Source organism: Taudactylus pleione, unplaced genomic scaffold, assembly GCF_031769625.1.
Source record: "Taudactylus pleione unplaced genomic scaffold, aTauple2 ptg000471l, whole genome shotgun sequence".
NCBI classification, from domain to species: Eukaryota; Metazoa; Chordata; class Amphibia; order Anura; family Myobatrachidae; genus Taudactylus; species Taudactylus pleione.
In genome coordinates this window covers 2,323,732-2,347,315 of record NW_028284873.1, presented here as the reverse complement: position 1 = coordinate 2,347,315, position 23,584 = coordinate 2,323,732, and the positions used below count along the sequence as shown (strand labels likewise).

Sequence of the window (23,584 nt, the reverse complement as noted above, 5' to 3'; positions counted from 1 at the left end):
CCCCCCTAGTACCTAAACCTAACCTCCCCCTCCCTCCCTCCCTCCTTAGTGCCTATCCCTGCTACTTACCGGCGCTGGGATTCTGACAGATGTCAGGATTCCTGCATTCTAAGCACTGGCATCCCGAACTGTCGGAATTTTGACCTGATCCCCTTTCTGGAGATGCATATACTGTAGTTCTGGCACAATGCCTTATCCCATGTCTCAGGCATTGATAATGTAATGGTACTCTCTAATCTGAGCAAGGATCCCGTATCCAAGATTCATATTGCCAGATATCATTTTTGTTAAAAATTTTAACTAAAATATTGGCTGTTAGATTTATTAAAGTTATAGCAAAGATTGTTCAGCCAGATCGATCACAATTCGTGCCAAGCAATTCCATCAATATGATCCTACACAATTTGTTCACTCCTCTTTAGTTGCAGTTCTCAGCTGTCATGGAGAAAATGGTGTCATTAGGTTCAAGGGGCACAGAGGGGGGGGGGGAGCGGGTACTAATTACCCAGACTTGCTGGAGAGGCCTGGCAGGGGCCCAGGTCCGACGCCACCCACCCTCCTACCTCTCAGCAGAACAGGAAACGCTGCTCACCCACTCTTCCGATTAATGTGTTAAAGTCGAACTGTTGCATCCTTCCCACCCTATAGGATTGTTCATTTATGTTGCATATTGTTGTAATAAGTTTTGAATGAGTCTGTATGCGATCACGCTCGGTGTAACTGATCTGACATAGGGGGAGATTTATCAAGCCTAGAAGAGATAAAGTGGAGAGAGATAAAGTAGTAACCAGTTTCTAACTGATAGCAGTGCTGCCATCTACACACACCGATGTGCCAGGCAATGTATGAACGGTCAATGGCACAGATTTAGACAGCTGCAGCTTTTGTAGCACCGCCACCCCCATCACCACAGCAGGGACAACACTGTCCCTGCTGTGGCGGTCGTCTGCTTTAAATGAAATCTCACAATGCTTGCGAGATCTCGTGCATGCCCAGTGGAGCCGGCCGGGAGGTGAGACAGCACATCAGCACTATGCTGCTGTGCTGTGGGCTATGTCAGGGATCACCGGAGGGGGAGGAGTTTTCACTTCTCCACTCCAGCAGATGAAACACTGCTTGCCTTGGTAAAGAGGTGAAGCAGGAAGACATTTAGCGGCACAATCCATTCAAATCTTCATTAGGATGTAGAAAGTTTTGATGAAGGCAAATAAGTAATAATTGGTAATAAATAAAATAGGATAAATTTTAAACATAAGGTTTTACATTTACCTGTCTGAGCAGTCTAGGTAATCATTTTGAGAGTCCTGGATTCCATGTTGATGGTTTAGGCCGGAATTAAATGAATGTGATTGCACATCAATCGGGAGACTACAGATGCTGTTTGCAGAGCTTGGAAATGTATAACCAGGAGAAGCCATGGTTATACAGGCTGAAAGAGAAAATTTTAAATAATATTTTAATAACAGCTACTTTGGGAACAATAGCTGCAGTCAGGGGCGTAACTAGATATTTGAAGAAGGAGTCATAAAAAAGTTTGCGATGGCCCCTATGTACCACCCAATGGGGAAAACTGTATATAACACATGTAATTTTGACAAGGAAGATGGCCCCCCTCAACTCTGGGCCCCATAGCAGCAGCATCTCTTGCACCTATGGTAGTTACGCCCATGGCTGCAGTGAAGTTCTAGTCAGACATGGCCTAGACGACATTAACAAGCTGCAAAACCAAAAATAGAGGGGATGACCTTACAAACATTTCCTGTGCACTCCTCTTTTAGTTCGTCTAACAATTAAGAAATGCATTGAAACAAGCAGCTCCAACTAAGTTTGTTATGACTACCCAGCTGGACGGTGCTCATAATACTGATTGTCATTCTGCAAGCAGCCAATCAGCATCGGCCTCTCCCGATTGGCTGCCGGTCCGTGAGCTGCGATTGGCTCTCGGCCGAATCATACTAAAAATGCCGCCAGTGTTTCTTTTCCCTGGCTGCCGGTGCAGTACACACTGCTGACATCCTTGCCCAGTTTTCTCCATGCCTGACTGGCTGCCAGTAACAGGTAAGTGCACTGACCCTTACCTGCACCCCCTTTCTAGTTCAGCCAGCCTTCTCTGTGCTTCTCCCCCTAGTACAGCAATCCTTCCCAGCCCTGTGCCCCCCCTTAGTACAGCCAGCTTTCCCAGCCCTGTGCCCCCCTAGTACAGCCAGCCTTGCCAGTTCTTTGCCCCCTCTAGGAGAGCCAGCTTTCCCAGCCCTGTGCCTACCCTAGTCCAGCAGCTTTCCCAGCCCTGTGCCTACCCTAGTCCAGCCAGCTTTCACAGCCCTGTGCCTACCCTAGTCCAGCCAGCATTCACAGCCCTGTGCCGCCCCCTAGTACAGCCAGCCTTCCCAGCCCTGTGCCCTCCCAGTCCAGTTTTCCCAGCCTTGTGCCCCTGATGTCCAGCCTTCACTGCCCTCTTCCACCATTCTTGGTTCAATCTCAATTGATGGCCAACCCCTGATGTAGCTCCACCCATTATTTACAGCTCCGCCTACCTATGCCCCAGCCCCCTACAAAGGGGGCCCTGCCTATTTCGTCAGGATTGGGCCCCACAATTTCTGATGGCAGCCCTGGTGACCGGTTCCACCCACAGAGCATGTGTTCTCTTTGCGGGCACACTGGCCGCACCACTCTAGTTATGGCCCTGTCTAAAGATAACTACATAATAGTCCAGATCAATTTATACATAATTGGCTGAATGCCAGTTACTATATGCAATAAAAGTAAAATTCAAGGGAAAAAGGTTAGGGGGAGGATTTATGCACAGGATCTATATGATATAGGAGTGATGTACAAACAATGAAATTAAACTGGAGTAATATCTTTGTCAATAATACAAAGTTGGTGGTGCTCCCGGGAATTGATATGTAACTAATGAATTTAATTTTGCACAGGCAAAAAAGAAGAAATTCCCTTTGTGGGGCACTCTTTATATAGTTGAACCTATGATATGGTTATGATAATTAAAATATAACCTTTATTCAAAACATACCTTCTAAAATAGAGAAAATCAGGGTAAAGACCGTAATCAAACAGTAAAATGCACAAAATTTATATAGGTGAAAAATAAGAAAAAAGGAAGTAATAGTTCACTTCATAAAATAGATATTGGTTCCAGTATCAAAATCTGACTGTTTCAAACATATACGGTCTTAAAATTTACAGCATAGTTGTGACTGAAATCAAGTGATTGAATTGCACATGCCCTTTTATTTTAAAAGCAGCAGAATCAAGTATATACTGTATATTGAACATGCCCTTATTCTAGAAGCAGAATTAAAAAAAAAAAAAAAAAAGGAGGGGCATCTGATATGGAATGGGTTCGATTCCCGTCAGCGGCGGCCTGACAGGAGCAGAGTTAGAAGCAGTGGAAGCCCGACAGCGCTGGAAATCCCGATCGTGGATAGGCAAGTATACACTAACCTAACCCCCCCAACCCTAACCCTCCTTAGGGGTGCCTAACCCCAACCACCCCCTTCCCCGCTGCTTAAACTTAAGTCCCCCGGGGGGGGTGCCTAACCCCAAGTCCCCCCCGGGGGTGCCTAACCCTAACCCTCCCTCCCCCTAGCCTAACCTCACTCAGTTCAATTTACTGTTGCCACAATAATCACACTTATGATAGCAGATTTTAGGAAGTTATCCTCAATTTGTACATTTAGTAAGGAAGGACTGCATAGATACAGTATAGCAACCCTAACAGTGATTATTTAAAATGACGCAGGTTCGCGTCCTTGTCTGCTATAGTGAGAGAAAAAAAAAAAAAAACAGTCCACTTAACATTTCAGCAGGCAGGTCAAAAAAAGCATATTACATTAGAATAAGTAAAAGTAAGACACATAAGTGTCCCCCACTTCTGCTTTTGCTTGTTGTACACAATGCCTAGTATTGGACAAGTGATGAGAGTGGGGGAGCTAGTGTCTATAGTGAATAAAGTATAGTGGTGGGTTAAGGATATTATATATATGGGAGTTAGATTTCCCCATAGTTGTGGGTCTGAGGGAAATGGGAAATCGTCGCACTGACTGCATATGACAAGATAATTATTAGTACCACTATTCTTATCAATAAATATCTGAAACCAGAAAATGATACACAATATAGTGGTGGTGCTCACTAGAGTTAGGCAACAAGGACAAAACAGGAAAAAGAAGGAAAAACTCTATTTGGTGAGCACTCTTATTTTTAGAAAATATTAATAAATTAATACATGACTTTTATTAAAAAACTATTCAATAAAAAATATAATATATTATTACCGGCAGCTGTGTATGATAACACAAATCAAAATATGGTATGTCTCACATAGAGAGTATGTGAAAAAATATGAATAACAAAAAAGTATAAAGACATAAAAAAGGAGAGAGTTTATTCAAAATGAAAATAAAAAAATATAAAGTCCTGATTAATAATGCATCTAAGGCCAGATGCACAATAAACATAGCTTAAATATCAAAAAAATATCACAGAACATAATTAGAGATGTATCGAAACATCAAAGATAATGGCGAAATAAAGAATAAAAATAATACATATATATAGCCTCTATGGCATCATTAGAGAAAATACCAGTTTGTATTTATAGTGCTCTCATTAATGTGAAATATCAGAATAGTCAAGGTAAAGATGCCGTTTCTCTAGATTCTACTTCTCCCTATTTGACCTCAAGTCATCGGTAGGGAGTGAGAGATCACCTGGAAACGGTTTGACCCTTAGAAACAACAGAATAACCGCAACGTTACTCAATATTTCGCTTCTGCTGTTGGGGGTCTTACAAAAGAGCATTGGACCCCCAATGAGAGAGTTACTCTAATTGAGATTGTCATCAGTTAATAGAGAGGACACAAAAATATAAGAGAGTTATATATAAATAACTATTAAATTAATGCAGAGATATACAATAATAGCTGCTGATTAGTAATTACCACAGGGCTAACAATAACATGTGCATATGTATAGGTGTCCTCTAAGTTGATTGTTGCTAATACAAGGTAATAAATAATTACTCTTTATACATAAGCAACCAATTGAAAATATTATGCTGGGTTCCCTAGACATATATTAATTTATTGTAATGTCATTAAATGGTACGTTTTTGGTAATATCTATGCAATTAGACACACAATTACACCATATAAACAAAATGATTTAAACATGAACACATATCAAAACCTGTACAAAATATCTGCAATAAATCACCTATACAATGTATATAAAAGTGTAGTACTATAAATATCAGATCAGGACCATTAAATCCTTTAATACAAATTAAGTGCTATTGTACATATAGGGTTAACATAATCAGCAATAGGTGCTTAAACCCAAAATAACTATGGTAGGTCACAGAGCAACAACCCGTATGAGTCCGTGTGGAAAAAATCAGGTGTAAATGATACTGACCAAGCAAATGTATAATAAAAAGTGTGAAGAAAATACAAGGGGTACAAGTGGTCAGTATCATTTACACCTGATTTTTTTCCACACGGACTCATACGGGTTGTTGCTCTGCTCATCACCTTGTGTCACGTGATCTTCCGATACGTCACATCCGGGATATTTGTATGGCAAATAGTAATGTCCTCATTCGTTGTCATGACAATGGCAAACAGCAAGCTCCTCGCATCATAATTAACTCCATCATTGTTATATTCAAAAATTAATGTCAAGAAATAAAGTTGACGAATAAATAAAAGTATAAAAAGTCACAATTAATGCTCGTTATTTTTCACTGGAAGATCACGTGACACAAGGTGATGAGGAGCAGATCCGGTTGCCAAGGCAATACCGGAAGTGACGTGGGATAGGAATGCGGACGGCGCTGGCGCAGCAAAGGATCATGGACATTGTAGTCGATTTCTGTATAGAGATCAGCTGTGCCGGCGCCGATCCGATTGGATAAGGGGGGTTTTTAAGGGATAGGGAACTGGGGAAGCACACTTACCATTTGAACTTACCTTGAAAAAGACTCCAGAACGGGGGTCGAAACGTGTCGGTAGAACGGAAACCTTAGTGGCTGACGGGGATCACGATTGACACGGACCCAGGCTTGGGAGCTGCATCAGTGAAGTGACCGGGACTTTCCCTGATGTTTAAAACCACATGCTCCTTTTTGCACGGATCCGGTAAACGTCATCTTTGTTGCCTCCTTGGGGATCCCTGTGTGATTCATTATTCACTTGTTTTTATGTATATGCCATATTAAACTGTACTTCACTATATGCACATTATATTTATTTTCTGGGTACACTGTGATTGGCCTTGTGAGTTCACAACTCCAGACTTATCTTGATCTGCAGTCCCAGATTACCTATCACCATTTGGTCATTTAGAAGCGCAGGTTATATGATCGCTATTTAATTTGTATTGCATCAAACTGTACTTTGCAAAGTCAGGGCCAAGATGTTGCCACTGCTCATAATGAGTGGCCTCTCCGTATCACTGGCCGCTATTTTATGTCTGCATGATTACTTCTCAGATCAATCTAAAATTGGCTTGCTTTGAGTGACATGACCATTCTAAGGTCCTATTGGAATTACAAATAGTTGTTCTGTATACTTGAAACTCTATATTCTGCATGCAGGTAGAGGTGGGAAGCATGAATATGCGGCCAAAATTCCAAAAATGGCTGTTTCTGAGGTTTTGCTCCATGTACCAAGCTGGGACCCAGAATAGATCGCATTCATTACCCAATAGAAGCATATGGGCTTCTCATCTGATTCCTTCCAAGAGGGATCCAATCAGATCCCTCCCCTTATCTCCCACAGCGACATGTGCCGTTCAGAATATGACCAGAGGGACTTCTGGGTAATAAACCTGTAAGTCCCTCTAGCATCTACCTATCACAAAGAACAGTGCTCATTAAGAGCGGTCCTTTGCAAATTTATTCGCATTTCTAAGTACATATCGGCATAATCAACGATGCTATGTACCCGATAAGTGGCAAAATGTACTGCAATTCACATTCCGTTCATAGGCCCGTATTTAATTGCCGGCGAAAAGTCCCAGACTTCTGGCATGGTGTACTTTCCGCCGTCATCGCTAGTCTTGCCTCCAGAAAAGTATCGCACTTGCCACCGCTTTTCGCCCTATTAAATTGCAAAGGACGCGAAAACGCGTTCTGGCAAAACTCAAATAGGCGAAAAGTGCTGTCAGATTTGGGGAAAACAGCCTAACACCCCCCAAAAGATGCACTGACATGGGGGATCACTATGAACACCCCCAAATAGCCCTGCTGTAGGTGTTTGGGGTGCTTAAATGCTCTCAATTGGTGCTATTTAGCATCTTTGCACAAGTGGTGAAAAACAGCATTTAGCTTTTTTTTTGGTAAAAATAAGTAGTCCCAGCAAGTTTGGGGTACATGAAAATGGGTGCAAGCATGGTTAAAATTCGCTAAAGTAATGGTTTTAAAAAACATAAAAAACACACCTCCAGCAAACACCTGCAATCAAAAAAACACCTGGGGCATACTTGGGGGACTCCCTTGAGTCTATTTTGCTAGTTTTTAAGTTTGTCCCCCAACTTCAAACTTTTTTGCCCCAAAAACAAAAGTAAATTTTTGGGGTGTTCTAAAGTATTTTTCCAACTTTTTTTTATGCAGTTTACCTTTGGGGGAGTGTTTCAAGACTGCAGGGGTGCTGCCACAACTTTTCACCCCAAACCCCCAATTCTGCACTTTTTTGCCTCCTTTCAGAGGCAAATCTTTCCAGCTGGTTACAAGGCGCAGACTTTTTGTACCGGCGAAAAGTCTTTGGGATTGAATACGGGGAAAAGTTCTCGCCTGGCGAAATGTCACCGGCGAGAGCGGCTTTTTACCGGCAATTGAATACGGCCCATAGTGTTTTTCAAAATAAAACTAGTGAATGCAGCTTCCTATCCTTTCATTCACTGCTGTAGGTAAAATGATGGTAATACAACCTCCTGGTTGTTGTGAAATGTAGATGTAACTTTTGGCAAGAAGGTTGGATTACAACCACTTTGTACTTATGGATTTAAAAAAATAAATAAAATAAAAAAGATTTGCATAATAGTGCTGGTTAATCGCATTTCACACACTTCCTCTATTGGTTTGAAATGGGGTATTAAAGTACTAAGCACTAGATTGTAGAGCCAAGAGCCACAAGGGAGCAAATCTTCTGAGGAAAATTTGGTAACCAATAAGGCACTCAATCCTGATACATGTACCTTGAGTGTGGATGAGACCTTCACTGAATCCATCCTACAGAAAACCAAGGATATGTGGAATGGTTTGATTTGGTTGAATTAGTTTTAGATTCACACGTGAGAAAAACATGCATACTCTAATATATCATCACACAATTATTCTTTCGGGTCTGCAAATAAATTAATAACGGACTCAATACTCCTTAAAAATTGAGTAACTCTTTCAAATAATTCACTAATTCCACGTGAAAAGGTCTGGCATTGACATTTTCTGACATGGTACAGTCTAGAGAAAAAAAACTTTGCCTCTCTCATTTGAAGGAACTAGGGAAAATGTCCATCCTTCATTAAGGTCTGGAGACTGTTGTCCAAAGCTCCAACTCTGCTGAGGTTCATGAAGATTTGGACTAAACCAAGACAATTTCTTTTGGATACTGTTGGAACGCTCTCCAGTATACATTTCTTATATTAATCAAAGCACTACATTCTGCCCCTTACTTTATCTTGTTTTTAAAAGCCCAAACAGCTGTTTGAAAATAGACAGCATATTTTGCCTGTTGCGTTCCTTGTCTTCCTGGCCACTCCCCTTCTGTTGAAAGACTATGGGGGAGATAAAGTACTAACCAATCAGCTTTTAACAGTCATTATACAGTAGAGTTTCAGTAGAGGTTCAGTTTCCATGGAAAAAAAAATGCCATAGAAGTGGACTGCAGCACTGTGTTGTCATTTGTTACTAAATAAAGCATACTCAGGCACTTTTTCTAAAACAAAAAAATAAAAAGATTAGAGGCACGTTGTGCAGCACTGTCAGGCACAAATAAGTAAAACAGTACTGCGGTCCACAATGGCCTTATCAAAAAGTGCCCCAGTAGGCATTTTATAAAACAAACAAAACAAAAAAAGGATTAAAAGTTAATGTCGTCATTACTAATAGGGTGCCACCCTTATACTAGGAGCACTGTGATGCAGCTTGTTGTGTGTTCATGCACTGTTAAAAAATCTAATACAAAGCTTGCGTGTTAATATAACATTATTAGGGTGCCATCCAGCTTATACTAGTGGCACTGCGAGACCATTTACGGGTGGTGACGGGGTCATCGGCAAAACAGAGGTATGTCAGTGCATTTGAACGCCGTTACAGGGGCGTGCATAAATTAGCCACTGCGATGGTATATGCAGCTTGAGCTCTCACTGCATGCGATGAGGTTAGCAATTTCTGAGAAAGGTCTGATAGTGTAATTGTGAGTGAGGCTCCTATGGTACTCGATGTTACAGATGGTTTAACGGTTTTGCTAAGTATTATGGATGAGAGTACGGGGAAGTGGGCGTCCTTATGTTAGGCTGCTACAGGATTGCGACTGCAAAAATTAGCATATTTTCGGAGTGGGTCTGCGTGCGCAATCGCAGGTGCAAACCGTAATGAATCAGGCCCTGTGTTCACAAATCCCTGAGGAGTTCTATTTAAGTGATGTTGCCCATAGCAACCAGATTCCAGGTATCTTCTAGAAGGTGCTAGATAAATGAGAAGTAGAATCTGATTGGTGGCTATGGGAAATATCACTTCTAAAATAAAACTCCCATCTTAGTAAATTTACCTCTAAGTGTGTCCATGAGTGCTGTGTGTCAGTCTAACATTTTTGACACTGTGGAGCTCATTCAGACTCGCTCGCTAAGATGCAACTCGCTGCTGCCGATGGTATGCAGTGTGTATGCATTGTGCGCACGAAAGTTCACAATGTGTTCGCTCGCTGTGCATAGACTGTCCAGCAGAGTGAGAGACATGGGAAGCAGTTTGTAGGTGGTAACAGGGGCTAGCCTTTAAAAACGGGGGAGTGGACGTGCAAATGCAGGCATGCCTCAGCATCTCAACAGTGTTTTAGAGGTGTGCATAATTAAAAGACAGCATCATAGTACACGTCACCTGACTTGTTTTTACACTGAAGTGCTCGCAGTGCTTGCAGCAGGGTATGATCAACCTGCGATCGCATCCGATGTACAGATGGTTGCATTCACTTCCCGGACATGACGTGCACAAGTGGGCTTCTTAAGACAGGCTGGTGGGTGTCTGCATACACTATGTGATTGCTGTCTAAGAAATACTGGGCGTGCAAATGCATTGCTGTGTGATTGCACTGCCTATGCAATTTGCATACACATCATGCGAGCTGCTCTGAATCAGCTCCTGTATTCTTAGAGAAGCCTCCTTCCACCATTTCTGCAGCCTTTGCAAATGTGAGGATTAGTAGCAAGATGGTGACAGAAATTGAGGATGCTACTGTGGAAGTGCAACAGAGTGAGGGGATATTTGTGTATCTGATGTTAATGAAGATGTTGTTTGTGTCAAAATAAGTCATCCACCAGTGGCAGCTGTTCTTGTCCGTAATAAATAGGCCATTGTCAACCCTGGGCAAAAGACCATAAAAAGCCACCTCTTGTGTGGAATAATTTTGACCCAAATCCTGAAAACATTTGTCAGGCTATCTGTAGAGGTAAGGACATTAACCATCTAGGAACCTTCTCTCGGTTATGTAATTTGCAGCAAGTTCATGCTAAGATTTAGGAAAAAGCTGAAAAAAATCTGGAAACAATAACAAGCAGTCCAACATCAGCTAGCTCCCAGCTTATGTCTTTCTTTCCAACTGACACAGATCTTAAAAGAAGCAAAGAGCTCCTGGCCAGCAAGTTGTCTGCTCAAATGGCACAGAACAACAATGTCTCCTGCTTCAGTTTCTCCAGCAAATACTGCTGTCAAGTAAAAACTGACCTTTTTCAAGAGACCTGGGAATGTGCAGGATGAATCAACACAGCGCACCAAAGTGAAACATCATTTTGACATCTGGTGAGGCTTAAACAAATTGCCCACATTTATTGACACCTCTACCATGATTCAAATCTGATACACGAAGCATCAACAGGATGGTGGAGGATTATTTTTTTTTCAAACGTCTTTTTATTTTAGTTTTTCTGACAAAAAAGAACAAAAAGTACTAACAAAGTACTCGCACAAATATGACAAAAAGTAGTCACTAAATATGACAGAGTAAATACAAACATAGTGAATAAAGCAGAAAAATTCGACCAGAATTTAGACAGACAATTACCAAATATCTCAGCCTGACCACAAATGAATTTAAACAATGTAGTAATAGAGAGCTCTAAAGGGAATTCCAATCTCCTAAAACATACAGAAATTGTAAAGACTGAGGTTTTTTTAAAAAGTTCTGGTATCTTGTTGAGTAAAGAAATACATATCAATAACAAAATAGTACAAAAACTAAAAAAAAAAAAAATTCTATACACACACATATATATATATATATATATATATATATATATATATATATATATATATATATATATATATATATATATATATATATATACACACACACACTAATCACAACGAAGGGGTAGAAAGACAAAGAAGCAGGACAGAGAAGGGGGGGGGGAATAAGTACCCATAATTCTAGGTGCTTCTAAAGGTTGAACCTTCTATAGTAGAGGACAACCAAATTTTTCAAATCTCTTGTTTGACACAGTCGCGTCATATGAACTAAGTCAGCCGCTGGTATAAGTACCACGTTGTGGTTTCAAAAATGGTATTTATATGGGATTGAGTAGTGCCATCCAAATGTGATATATAAAGTCCCCATTTTCTTTGAAAACGTTCTACATCCCTCTCTATATCTGGGAGAGTGTCACGCCGGTCAAAATAGAGTAATTGAAGTAACATACGTTTGACATCACCAAGAAAGGGAGGCATTTTAACCATCCAATTTATGAGAATAGCTTTCTTAGCGATAGTCACTATTGTCGGAAGGAGCGGTATTACTGTGGGGATAAATCCGAATTACTAAAATTCGCCAAAATTAAGGCTAAAGGGTCTTTTAGTAGACTTAATGATAGCAAATCATTTATAAAGCACATAAGTTTATCCCAAAATTTGCGGATGCGACCACATTCCCATATATTGTGCCAGAAGGTGGCTTTAGAGGCTCTACACTTCACACACTGGTCCTGTCTCTTCTAATACCATATGAGCTCTACTACTTTGTGAAATGTAAGCTCTGTGTAGAATCTTCACATGGACTTCTTGTAGGCGAGCTGAGTGTAAGATTCTCAAGGTGTTCTCATAATATCTCAAAAGAATTTCAGGAGAATTTACTGCAGGGATATCCATAGCCCACCTCACCGCACATTTGTGCCATAGAGAGTTTGCTTTAGATGAAATGAATTCAGTATACAAGAATTTGGTTTTGTAATGATTTTGAATTGTGAACGTGAATATGGATTCTAATGTATCCTTTGCAGCTGGGTCTTTCAGAGCAGGAGGTATATGTTGAACAAAGTGTCTGACTTGAAGATACATAAAGAATTGCGAATTAGGAAGATTACATTTTTCTTTTAGAGTTTGAAACGTAACAAGCGTGCACCCTGGGTCAAAAACATCTTTGACTTTTGCAAGACCTTTAGTTTTCCAGACGAGGAAGTGGAAGTTTTCTAAGCTCGGGCTAAACATAGGGTTACCCCAAAGAGTGTTGTATTTTGTAGAGCTGGTGCTTCGGTTGAGTCTCCGATTGATGGCCCACCACGCCTTGTAGGTGTCTCGGAAAATAATATTCTCTAAAATTAAATTGGGGAGTTTGGGTTTAGGCGTGTGCAAAAGGGCACTTAGAGCAAAGGGAGAGAGTAGTTCAGTTTCTAGAGATTGATCCGTATATATATTATGTTCAAGACACCAATCTAACACATATTTATAAAACACAGCCTCTGCGAAGTCTTTCAGATCCGGGATACCCAAACCACCCCTCCCTCTATTGCTTTTAAGCTTAGCCAAAGCTATTCTGGTCTTCCCGCCGCGCCACAAAAATTTGGAGGCTGCTTTTGCGTAAGTATTAATATCAAGTTGGGTAAGGGCTATAGGAAGCATTTGAATCAAATAAGCAATTTTTGGGAAGATTATACTCTTCAGGACCGCTATTTGTCCCATTAGAGACAAAGGAAGGTCACGCCAATCCTCCAATTGCTTATTGATTTTTGAGAGCATTGGGGAAAAATTACAGCTGTATATTTTAGAGGTTATTTCGGGAATGTAAATTCCTAAGTATTTAGAGTGTTCTGCGATCTTATGAATTGGGAGCAAATTGTGGGTGGGATAGAAAGGGGGGTTTGTTCCCAAATATAATAACTCAGATTTGTGGAAATTAACTCTGTATCCCGAGAAGGATCCAAAGCGTTCAATGTTTTCTAAAATTGCGGGTAGAGAAATATCTGGACGAGAGAGAAACAGCATCATGTCATCCGCAAATAGAGCCTACTTGGACTCCACCGTTCCTATTCTGATACCTGAGAACCGCTTGTCTCTCCTTAGGGTGACAGCCAGAGGTTCCAGTGCTAATGCGAACAGCAAGGGGGACAACGGACATCCCTGTTTCGTCCCTCTGCCTATCGCAACAGGATGAGAAAGATAACCATTGCAGGCTATCTGGGTTGTTGGACTAGCATAAATAGCAGAAATTAGATTTATAAAATTTTCAGGGAATCCAAAACGCCTTAAGAGATTCGAAAAGATGATCCCATGTTAGCAAATCGAATGCTTTTTCGGCATCCAAAGAAAGAAGCAAAGGCATCCCCTGGCTCCCCTGAGTTCTAATCCCTGCATAATTGAAATAACTCTCCGGATATTGGTTACTGAGTGTCTACCCATGATGAAACCAGTTTGGACTGTATGTATTACTGATGGAAGACACAATTTAAGACGATCTGCCAAAATCTTTGTAAATAGTTTATAATCCAAATTTAGTAGAGAGATAGGTCTGTAATGGTGCATACACACGATCAGATTTTTTCTTCAGATATGGACGATAACGATTTAAAAATCGTTCAGTCGTTCATATCTGATGGAAAATCGTTCATATCTGACATGCCTGAACGATGGACGATCAACGATGCGCGTTCCCGTTTGTCAGATAACGATATCTGACATCTGATGGGTTTGCAGTCAGACTTGGACGATTCCATTCATTTTAATGCAGTCAAAAATCGTTCAATCGTTCAAAACTTTGGTCAAATCGTCCAAATCGTTCAAATCGTTTAATCGTTCAGTCGTTCATCTGACAAATCTGACAAGTCTGACAAATCTGACCGTGTGTACGCTCCATAAGACCCTGGTTGTTCAGGATCTCTTCCTGGCTTTGGGAGTAATTTAAGAATAGCACTGTTAAAATAAAGTGGTAAGGACTTATTTTGAAGGATATCATTATACATTTCTAATAAAGTGTCTCCACATTGGGGAAAGAGAATTTTTAAATATTCTCCGGTAAGGCCATCAGGACCCGGAGCTTTATTGGGTTTGAGTAAGCGTATAGCTCTAGTGAGTTCCAATAACGTAATAGGGGTACTCAGACTTTCCGCAACTTCTTGACTGATTTGAGGTAAGTGTAGATCCTCCCAGAACCTATCTTTTTGTGTGTCAGTCCATCTGACTGTCTGCATACAGATCTGAGTAAAACGTCCTAAGAGTTTCAGATATTTGTGCACCGATGTGTATTTGATTACCCTCTTGATCTATTAGGGATTGAATGAAATTTGTTGTGCGAGGGCCACGTAACAGATTGGAAAGTAGACAACCTGTTTTGTTGCCAAATTTGTGAAATTTAAAATCTGATATATATTGAGATCCATCATGATAGTTCGACACAATGGAATCAAAAATCAATTTTTTATCCAGGTAAATTCTTTTTTGTATGGGAGAAAGTGTTAATTCGTATGCTTGGAAAGCGTCAGTTAGTTCCAGTTGGGCTTTATGGTAATTTTTATAGTAATTCCTCGTATGTTGCTTAACATAAGATATTATTTCACCTCTTATTACTGTTTTGGACGCTTGCCGGAACAGGGTAGAATTTGTAAGCCTGTGCTCGTCATCATTTTTATATTTTTGCCAGGCTGCTTCCAGCATGGATCTAAATGCTATTGAGTTGACCAAGTGCGTGGGGAATTTCCATTGCCTATAAGGACCTTTGTCAACTTCTTCCAGAATAGTGACCCGAATCAATGCGTGATCGGAAATACATATCGTCTCAATATGCGCCTCTTGTACCTTAGGGAAAAGATTAATCGAAATCAACAAATAGTCGATTCTAGAAAGTGAGCCGTGAGCAGCCAATAGGCATGTGTATTCTCTTTCTAATGGATGCAGCGTTCTCCATATATCTAGAAGATCTAATTGTTGTTCAAAGGATGAAATACCTATTTTAGGCGGTTTAGTGGGGCGTGTCTTAAATGTTTGCCTGTCTAGAATTGGTGATGATACCATGTTAAAATCTCTTCCCACTATAAACCTGGTCCCAGTAGGTGAGCTTAGTTTACTAAGAATTTTTTGAAAAAAAGATCTGTCATATACAGTCAGGTCCATAAATATTGGGACATTGACATAATTTTCATATTTTGGCCTCTATTCACCACCACAATGGCTTTGAAATGAAACAAACAAGATGTCCTTTAACTGCAGACTTTCAGATTTAATTTTAGGGTAATTACATCCAAATCAGATGAACGGTGTAGGAATTACAACGGTTTCTATATGTTCCTCCCACTTTTTAAAGGGGCCAAAAGTAATGGGACAAACTAAACAATCCTAAGTCTAACTTTCACTTTTTAATACTTTGTTGCAAATCCTTTGCAGGCAATTACAGCCTTAAGTCTGGAACGCATAGACATCACCAGACACTGGGTTTCATCCCTGGTGATGCTCTGCCAGGCCTCTACTGCAAATGTCTTCAGTTCCTGCTTGTTCTTGGGGCATTTTCCCTTCAGTTTTGTCTTCATCAAGTGAAATGCATGCTCAATCAGATTCAGGTCAGAGGATTGACTTGGCCATTGCATAACATTCCACTTTTTAGCCTTAAAAAAACTCTTTGGTTGCTTTTGCAGTATGCTTCGGGTCATTGTCCATCTGCACTGTGAAGCGCCGTCCAATGAGTTCTGAAGTATTTTACTGAATATGAGCATATAATATTGCCCGAAACACTTCAGAATTCATTCTGCTGCTTTTGTCAGCAGTCACATCATCAATAAATACAAGGGAACCAGTTCCATTGGCAGCCATACATGCCCACGCCATGGCACTACCACCACCATGCTTCACTGATGAGGTGGTATGTTTTGGATCATGAGCAGTTCCTTTCCTTCTCTTCTCTTCCCATCACTCTGGTACAAGTTGATCATTGTCTCATCTGTCCATAGGATGTTGTTCCAGAACTGTAATGGCTTTTTTAGATGTTGTTTGGCAAACTCTAATCTGGTCTTCCTGTTTTTGTGGCTCACCAATGGTTTGCATCTTGTGGTGAACCCTCTATATTCACTCTTGTGAAGTCTTCTCTTGATTGTTGACTTTGACACATATACATCTACCTCCTGGAGAGTGTTCTTGATTTGGCCACACCTAATGTTGTTGCCATCTCTCCGATGGGTTTGTTTTGATTTTTCAGCCTAATGATGGCTTGCTTCACCGATAGTGACAGCTCTTTGGATTTCATATTGAGAGTTGATAGCAACTGATTCCAAATGCAAAGGTCACACCTAGAATCAACTCCAGACCTTTTACCTGCTTAATTGATAATGAAATAACGATGGAATAGCTCACCCCTGTCCATGAAATAGATTTTGAGTTGATAGTCCCATTACTTTTGGTCCCTTAAAAAGTGGGAGGCACATATTGAAACTGTTGTAATTCCTACACCGTTCACCCGATTTGGATGTAATTACCCTCAAATGAAATCTGAAAGTCTGCAGTTAAAGCACATCTTGTTTGTTTCATTTCAAAACCATTGTGGTGGTGAATAGAGGCCAAAATCTGAAAATTCTGTCAATGTCCCAATATTTATGGACCTGACTGTACATTAGGGGCATAAATATTGCATATTTTGTATCTAGTACTATTTATAGTCACATCAATTATTACAAAACGGCCCTCTGGGTCCAGGACAGAAGAATGTATCACATAGGAGTGCCGTTTATATAGTAATACCACCACACCTCTCGCCTTGGAAGTGATAGAAGCATCGGCAAGAACTTTATATTGGAACATGTTCAATTTATTTACCTCCGGCTCGAATAGATGGGTTTCCTGAAACATGATCAAGTCAACGTGTAGTTTGCGAATATATGTAAACACTCTATTCGTTTTAATAGGCGAATGCAAACCACTTAGATTCCATGAGCCAATGTTCAGGGAGCCCATTGTGTAAGAGATAAATCAGGTCTCACACTAGTATCACTACTAAAGGTTGTCTCATATACCAGGTTGGAAGAAGTAAGCTTTGGTGTATTCTCAAAAATTGTGTGCTGCATGTTAAGTACATTATCCTCATCAAGTCTGGGGGAGTGGGGTGGGTTCGGAAGTGGAAAGAGAGGGGAAGGGGGGGGGGGGGAAGAAAAAGGACGTTCAACAAATTAAAGACAAAAGAAAAACATATTTAATTAACCTCCAAAGGGAGGCAATCTATAACTGATGCCCTCGGGCAACGCACTAGAACCTCCGACATCATTAGTACTAGGGGTGAGCAGGTTCGGATTTCTGAAATCCGAACCCCCCCCGATCCGAGGCCGATCCGAGTCAGGCTCGACTTTTCCCACCTGACTCAGATCTGAAATCGAGGCAAAACGTCATCATCCCGCCTTCCGGGTCTCGCGGGTTTTGGATCCTATATAAGGTACCCGCGTCAGCGCCATTTTCTCACTCGGCTGTGGACAGTGAAAAGGGAGGGTGGGAGTTAGGGCTGGTTGGGCTGTGTAGTGTAGTGTAGTGCAGTGTTGTGCTGTGCTGCTGTTGTCCATAGGGGCTGTGACCACTACTCCAAAGTCCATAGGGGCTGGCTGGACTGTGTTGTGCAGTCAGTTGTCCATAGGGGCTGTGTCCACTCCAATGTCCTATGCAGTGTCCCAGTCCTAAAGGGGTGCTGTAGTGTTGTCCAGGGGGTGCTCTGTCCATCAGGGGTGCTCCCCCCAAGTGCTAAAAAAAATAAAATATATTTTTTCTGTGTTTGTGAATTGTGTGCACTGTGGCTGCACGTGCATCAACAAAGGAGCAGCGCCAAGCGTGCTCCTGTGTCCCATAAGTAAAAGGCTGGCTAGCTTGTCCATTAAAGGGTGCTGTAACCCCCAAAGGGCACTCCAAACAAAATAAAAAAATATATTTTTTTGTGTTTGTGAATTGTGTGCGCAGTAGCCGCATGTGCATCAACAAAGTAGTGCTAAGCGTGCGCCTGTGTCCCATAAATAAAGGGCCGGCTGGCTTGACCGTTAAAGGGTGCTGTAACCCCCAAAGTACACTATAACCCAAATAAAAAAATATTTTCTGCGTTTGTGAATTGTGTGCACTTTGGCTGCACGTGTATCTACAAAGGAGCAGCGCCAAGCGTGCGCCTGTGTCCCATAAGTAAAGAGCCGGCTGGCTCATTTCTTAAAGGGTGGTGTAAGCCACAAAGTGCACTACTCTCCAGCAAAAATAAAAAAATATTTTCTGTGTTTGTGTGCGCCTTAGCCACACGTATATATCAAATCGATATAACATAAATGGAGGACCAAACTTTCTCCGATAAAAATAAAATAGAGAAAGATCAAGAACCACTTCCTCCTAGTGCTGAAGCTGCTGCCACTAGTCATGACATAAACGATAACATGCCATCAACGTCGTCTGCCAAGGCCGATGCCCAATGTCATAGTAGAGGGCACATACAATGCCAAATGACAAAGTTCAGGAAAATAACCTTAAAAAAAACATTTAAATCATCTGAAGAGAAACGTAAACTTGCCAATATGCCATTTATGACACAGAGTGGCAAGGAACGGCTAAGGTCTTTCCCTATGACTAGTATGTTCATGACTAGTGGTTCAGCTTCACATGACGATGGAAGCCCTCCTCCCGCTAAAAAAAATCAAACGAGTTAAGCTGGCAAAAGCACAGCAAAGAACTGTGCGTTCTAAGAAGATATCACAAATCCCCAAGGAGAGTCCAAGTGTGGTGGCGGTTGCGATGCCTGACCTTAACAGCACTGGACGGGAAGAGGTGGCTCTTTCCACCATTTGCACGCCCCCTGCAAGTGCTGAAAGGAGCACCCACAGTCCACTTGCTGATATGCAAATTGAAGATGTCACTGTTGAAGTACAACAGGATGAGGATACTGGTGTAGCTGGCGCTGAGGAGGAAGTTGGCGAGGAGGATTCTGATGGTGATGTGGTTTGTTTAAATCAGGCTCCGGGGGAGACAGTTGTTGTCCGTGGGATGAAAAAGCCCATCACGGTCATGCCTGGGCAGAAGACCAAACATCCACCTCTTTGGTCTGGCAATATTTCTATCCAAATCCGGACAACAACTGTCTTGCCATTTGTACCATATGTAAAGGTGAAATAAGTAGGGGTAGGGACGTTAACCACCTAGGAACATCCTCCCTTATACGGCACCTGCAGTGCGTTCATAAAAAGTTACTGTCAAGTTCAGAAACTTTGGCTAAGACCTTAAGCAGTCCAGGGACACCTAAATCCCGTTGTCCTGTTGTATCCAAGCACCTGCAAACCACACAGTCAACTCCCTCCTCGTCAATTTCCTCCTTAGTCAGGATCGGAAGTAGTCCTGCAGGCCATGTCACTGGCATGACTGACTCTCCTATCCGGGATTCCTCCGGAGGATCCTGCATTGCTACGCCTCCTGCTGCCGCTGCTGCTTTTGCTGCTGCTGGGAGGTGTTCATTATCCCAGAGAGGAAGTAGGAACACCACTACTTTTACTAAACAATTGACCCTCCAACAGTCCTTAGCGAGGAGGATGAAGTACGACAGCAGTCATCCTGAAGCAAAACATATAACTGAGGCCTTGACTGCTATGTTGGTGTTAGACGTGCATCCGGTATCTGCCATTAGTGCAGTGGGATTTAGACAATTGATGGAGGTAGTGTGTCCCCGGTTCCAAATCCCGTCTAGGTTCCACTTCACTAGGCAGGCGATACCGAGACTGTACAGAAACGTCAGAAAAAGTGTCCTCAGTATCCTGAAAAATGCAGTTGTACCCAATGTCCACTTAACCACGGACATGTGGACAAGTGGAACAGGGCAGACTAAGGACTATATGACTGTGACAGCCCACTGGGTAGATGTATCACCTTACGCAGCAACAGCAGCAGCGTCACCAGTAGCAGCATCTCAGAAACGCCAGCTCATTCCAAGGCAGGCTACGCGGTGTATCACCAGTTTCAGTAAGAGGCACACCGCCGACAACCTCTTAGAGAAACTGAGGGAAATCATCACCCAGTGGCTTAACCCACTTAGACTCTCCTGGGGATTTGTGATATCTGACAACGCCACCAATATTGTGCGGGCATTACATCTGGGCAAATTCCAGCACGTCCCATGTTTTGCTCACACAATAAACTTGGTGGTGCAGAATTTTCTGAAAAGCGACAGGGGCGTGCAGGAGACGCTTTGGGTGGCCCGAAAAATTTCTGCCCACTTTCGCCATTCAGCGACTGCGTGCCGAAGACTGGAGTACCAGCAAACACTCTAGAACCTGCCCCGCCATCACCTGAAGCAAGAGGTTGCGACACAGTGGAACTCAACCCTCTATATGCTTCAGAGGATGGAGGAGCAGCAAAAGGCCATTCAAGCCTATACATCCACCTATGACATAGGCAAAGGAGGGGGTATGCACCTGACTCAAGCGCAGTGGAGAATGATTTCCGTGTTGTGCAAGGTTCTCCAGCCCTTCGAACTTGCCACACGTGAAGTCAGTTCAGACACTGCCAGCTAGAGTCAGGTCATTCCCCTCATCCGGCTTTTGCAGAAGCAGCTGGAGAAAGTGAAGGAGGAGCTAAGACGGAGCGATTGCGATCGGCATGTGGGACTTGTGGATGAAGCCCGTCATTCACTTTGCCAGGATTCCAAGGTGGTCAATCTGTTGAAATCAGACCACTACATTTTGGCCACCGTGCTCGATCCTAGGTTTAAAGCCTATGTGGTGTCTCTCTTTCCGGCCAACACAAGCCTGCAGAGGTGCAAAGACCTGCTGGTGAAAACACTGTCAGCTGAAGTGGAACATGACAGGTCAACAGCTCCTTCTTCATTTTCTCCCGCAACTGGGGCTGCCAGGAAAAAACTTAGGTATCCTAAGCAACCCGCTGGCGGTGATGCAGGGCAGGCAGGACCAAGTTTGGACATCTGGTCTGGACTGAAGGACCTGGCAACAATTTCTGACATGTCTACTGTCACTACATATGATACTGTCACCATTGACAGAATGGAGGAGGATTACATTGGTGACAGCATCCAAGTAGGCATGTCAGACAGTCCATACCTGTACTGGCAGGAAAAAGAGGCAATTTGGAGGCCCCTGTACAAACTGGCTCTATTTTACCTGAGTTACCTCCCCTCCAGTGTGTACTCCGAAAGAGTGTTTAGTGCAGCCGGGAACCTTGTCAGCAAAAGGCGTAGGAAGTTGCTTCCACAAAATGTGGAGAAGATATTGTTCATAAAAATGAATTATCAACTCTTCCAGGGAGACCAGCCTCCAGAACGTACAGAGGGACCTGTGGTTGTGGATTCCAGTGGGGACGAGTTAATACTCTGTGAGGATGAGAATGTACACAACACAGAAGAGGGTGAGGAATCGGTGGATGAGGAGGATGAGGATGACAGCTTGCCTCCGTAGAGCCAGTTTGTGCAGAGACAGATTAATTGCCAGCTTGTTTTGTGGGGGCCCAAACAAACCAATCATTTCAGCCACAGTTGTGTGGCAGACCCTGGCGCTGAAATGATTGCTTTGTTAAAGTGTGCATGTCCTGTTTATACAACATAAGGGTGGGTGGGAGGGCCTAAGGACAATTCCATCTTGCACCTCTTTTTTTTCTTTGCATTATGTACAGTTTGGGGCCTAGTTTTTCAAACTGCCATCCTGTCTGCCACTGCAGTATCACTCCTAGATGGGTCACGTGTTTGTGCCGCCCACTCATGTCGCTTAGCACAGTCATCCAGCTACCTCGGTGCAACCTTTTGGACATAAAAACACTATTGTGAGTTGTGAAGTGTTCAGAATAGACTGGAAATGAGTGGAAATTAAGGTTATTGAGGTTAATAATAGCATAGGAGCAGAAAAACCAACACATTCTGTGATTTTAGCTGTTTTTATGCTTTTTTTAAAAAAAATACAGATCCAAAACACAAAACCCAGAACCCAAAACACGGAAGGGTGGTTTTGGCAAAACCAATCCAGATCCAAAACACGAAGAAAGATCCAGATCCAAAACCAAAACACGAAAAGTGGCCGGTGCACACCCCTAATTAGTACTAATACCCAAAACCTCAGGCAAAGGAAAAGAAAAAAGAAAAAGAGCAAAATAACACATTATACTCCTAGCTTGCCACGACCCTATAATATTGGTGTTGACATTTATCATATATACTTCTAAGAACGTTAATATACGCCAACTGAAAAGAAACAAGTATGAAAATGATAGCATTTATCCCATTCACTATGCACCTCTACTGAATATATTGGAGGTAGTCTCTAGGTCATCCCTCTGAAGAAGCAGAATGGACGGGTGAGGATGCTTGAACAGCGTCACCTTCTTCCGATAGGAATGCCATTGCATCTGCTGCCGTAGAGAAATCTTGATATGAGGAGCCATCAAACATCCGAAGGCGTGCAGGGAATAGTAGTGCAAACTTGCGCCCATCCATTATTAGCCGAGAGCACACTGGATTGAACTTTTTACGGGCTCTGGTAACCTTGGTAGAATAGTCCTGGAACAAAAATAGCTTGGTATTTTCCCACACCAAATTGCATTTACGTCGAGAAGCGGACCAGATGGCTTCTTTATGTGTGAAATTTAAGCTTTTGAAGAGGACTACTCTAGGTCTATTCGAACCTGTGTCTCTGATAGGCCCTAGACGTGCGCTCATTCAATCACATGATCAGAGCCAATATCACTCAGTCCCAACAACTCAGGGAGAGTCTGACGTAGAAAATGGAACAAGGCAGCTCCCTTGAAAGTTTCAGGAAGTCCTACTAGTCTCAGGTTGTTCCTTCTGGAACGATTTTCCAGGTCGTGAATCTTGCTACATAACTGATGGTTAGATTTTTCCAGCGTTTCACATTTACTTTTAAGAATTTGTATGTCATGGAAGTTGACCCCCACTCTATTTTTGATTGTGGCCACAAGTGTCTCCACCCGTGTAACATTAGACTTAATGTCAGCTATAGCCTGTGTAAAGATGGTAGCTTGATCTTGCAGCATCGGACCCATTGTGTCTTTTATAGCCTGCACCATTGATGCATAACTTATAGGCTGTTCAGGGTTAGAATGTGCAGGTTTAGTAGAGATCAAGTCGGAAGATTTTAA

General features: G+C 42.2%; 1 protein-coding gene across 2 annotated transcripts in view; it reads right to left on the bottom strand.

Moving 5' to 3' along the window:
- Positions 1–23,584, bottom strand: part of LOC148504015 (la-related protein 6-like) — a 58,510-nt gene that overhangs the window by 18,113 nt on the left and 16,813 nt on the right. Inside the window, exons 2-3 of one of the 2 annotated variants that reach the window (XM_088448883.1) lie at positions 5,991–6,192; positions 1,270–1,429 (exon numbers count right to left, since the gene is read on the bottom strand). In XM_088448883.1, coding sequence (XP_088305009.1) covers positions 1,270–1,418 — 149 coding nt within the window. In that variant the 5' untranslated portion in view covers positions 1,419–1,429; positions 5,991–6,192. The remainder of the gene's footprint in view (positions 1–1,269; positions 1,430–5,990; positions 6,193–23,584) is intronic. The other variant, XM_088448882.1, reaches the window with a different exon arrangement.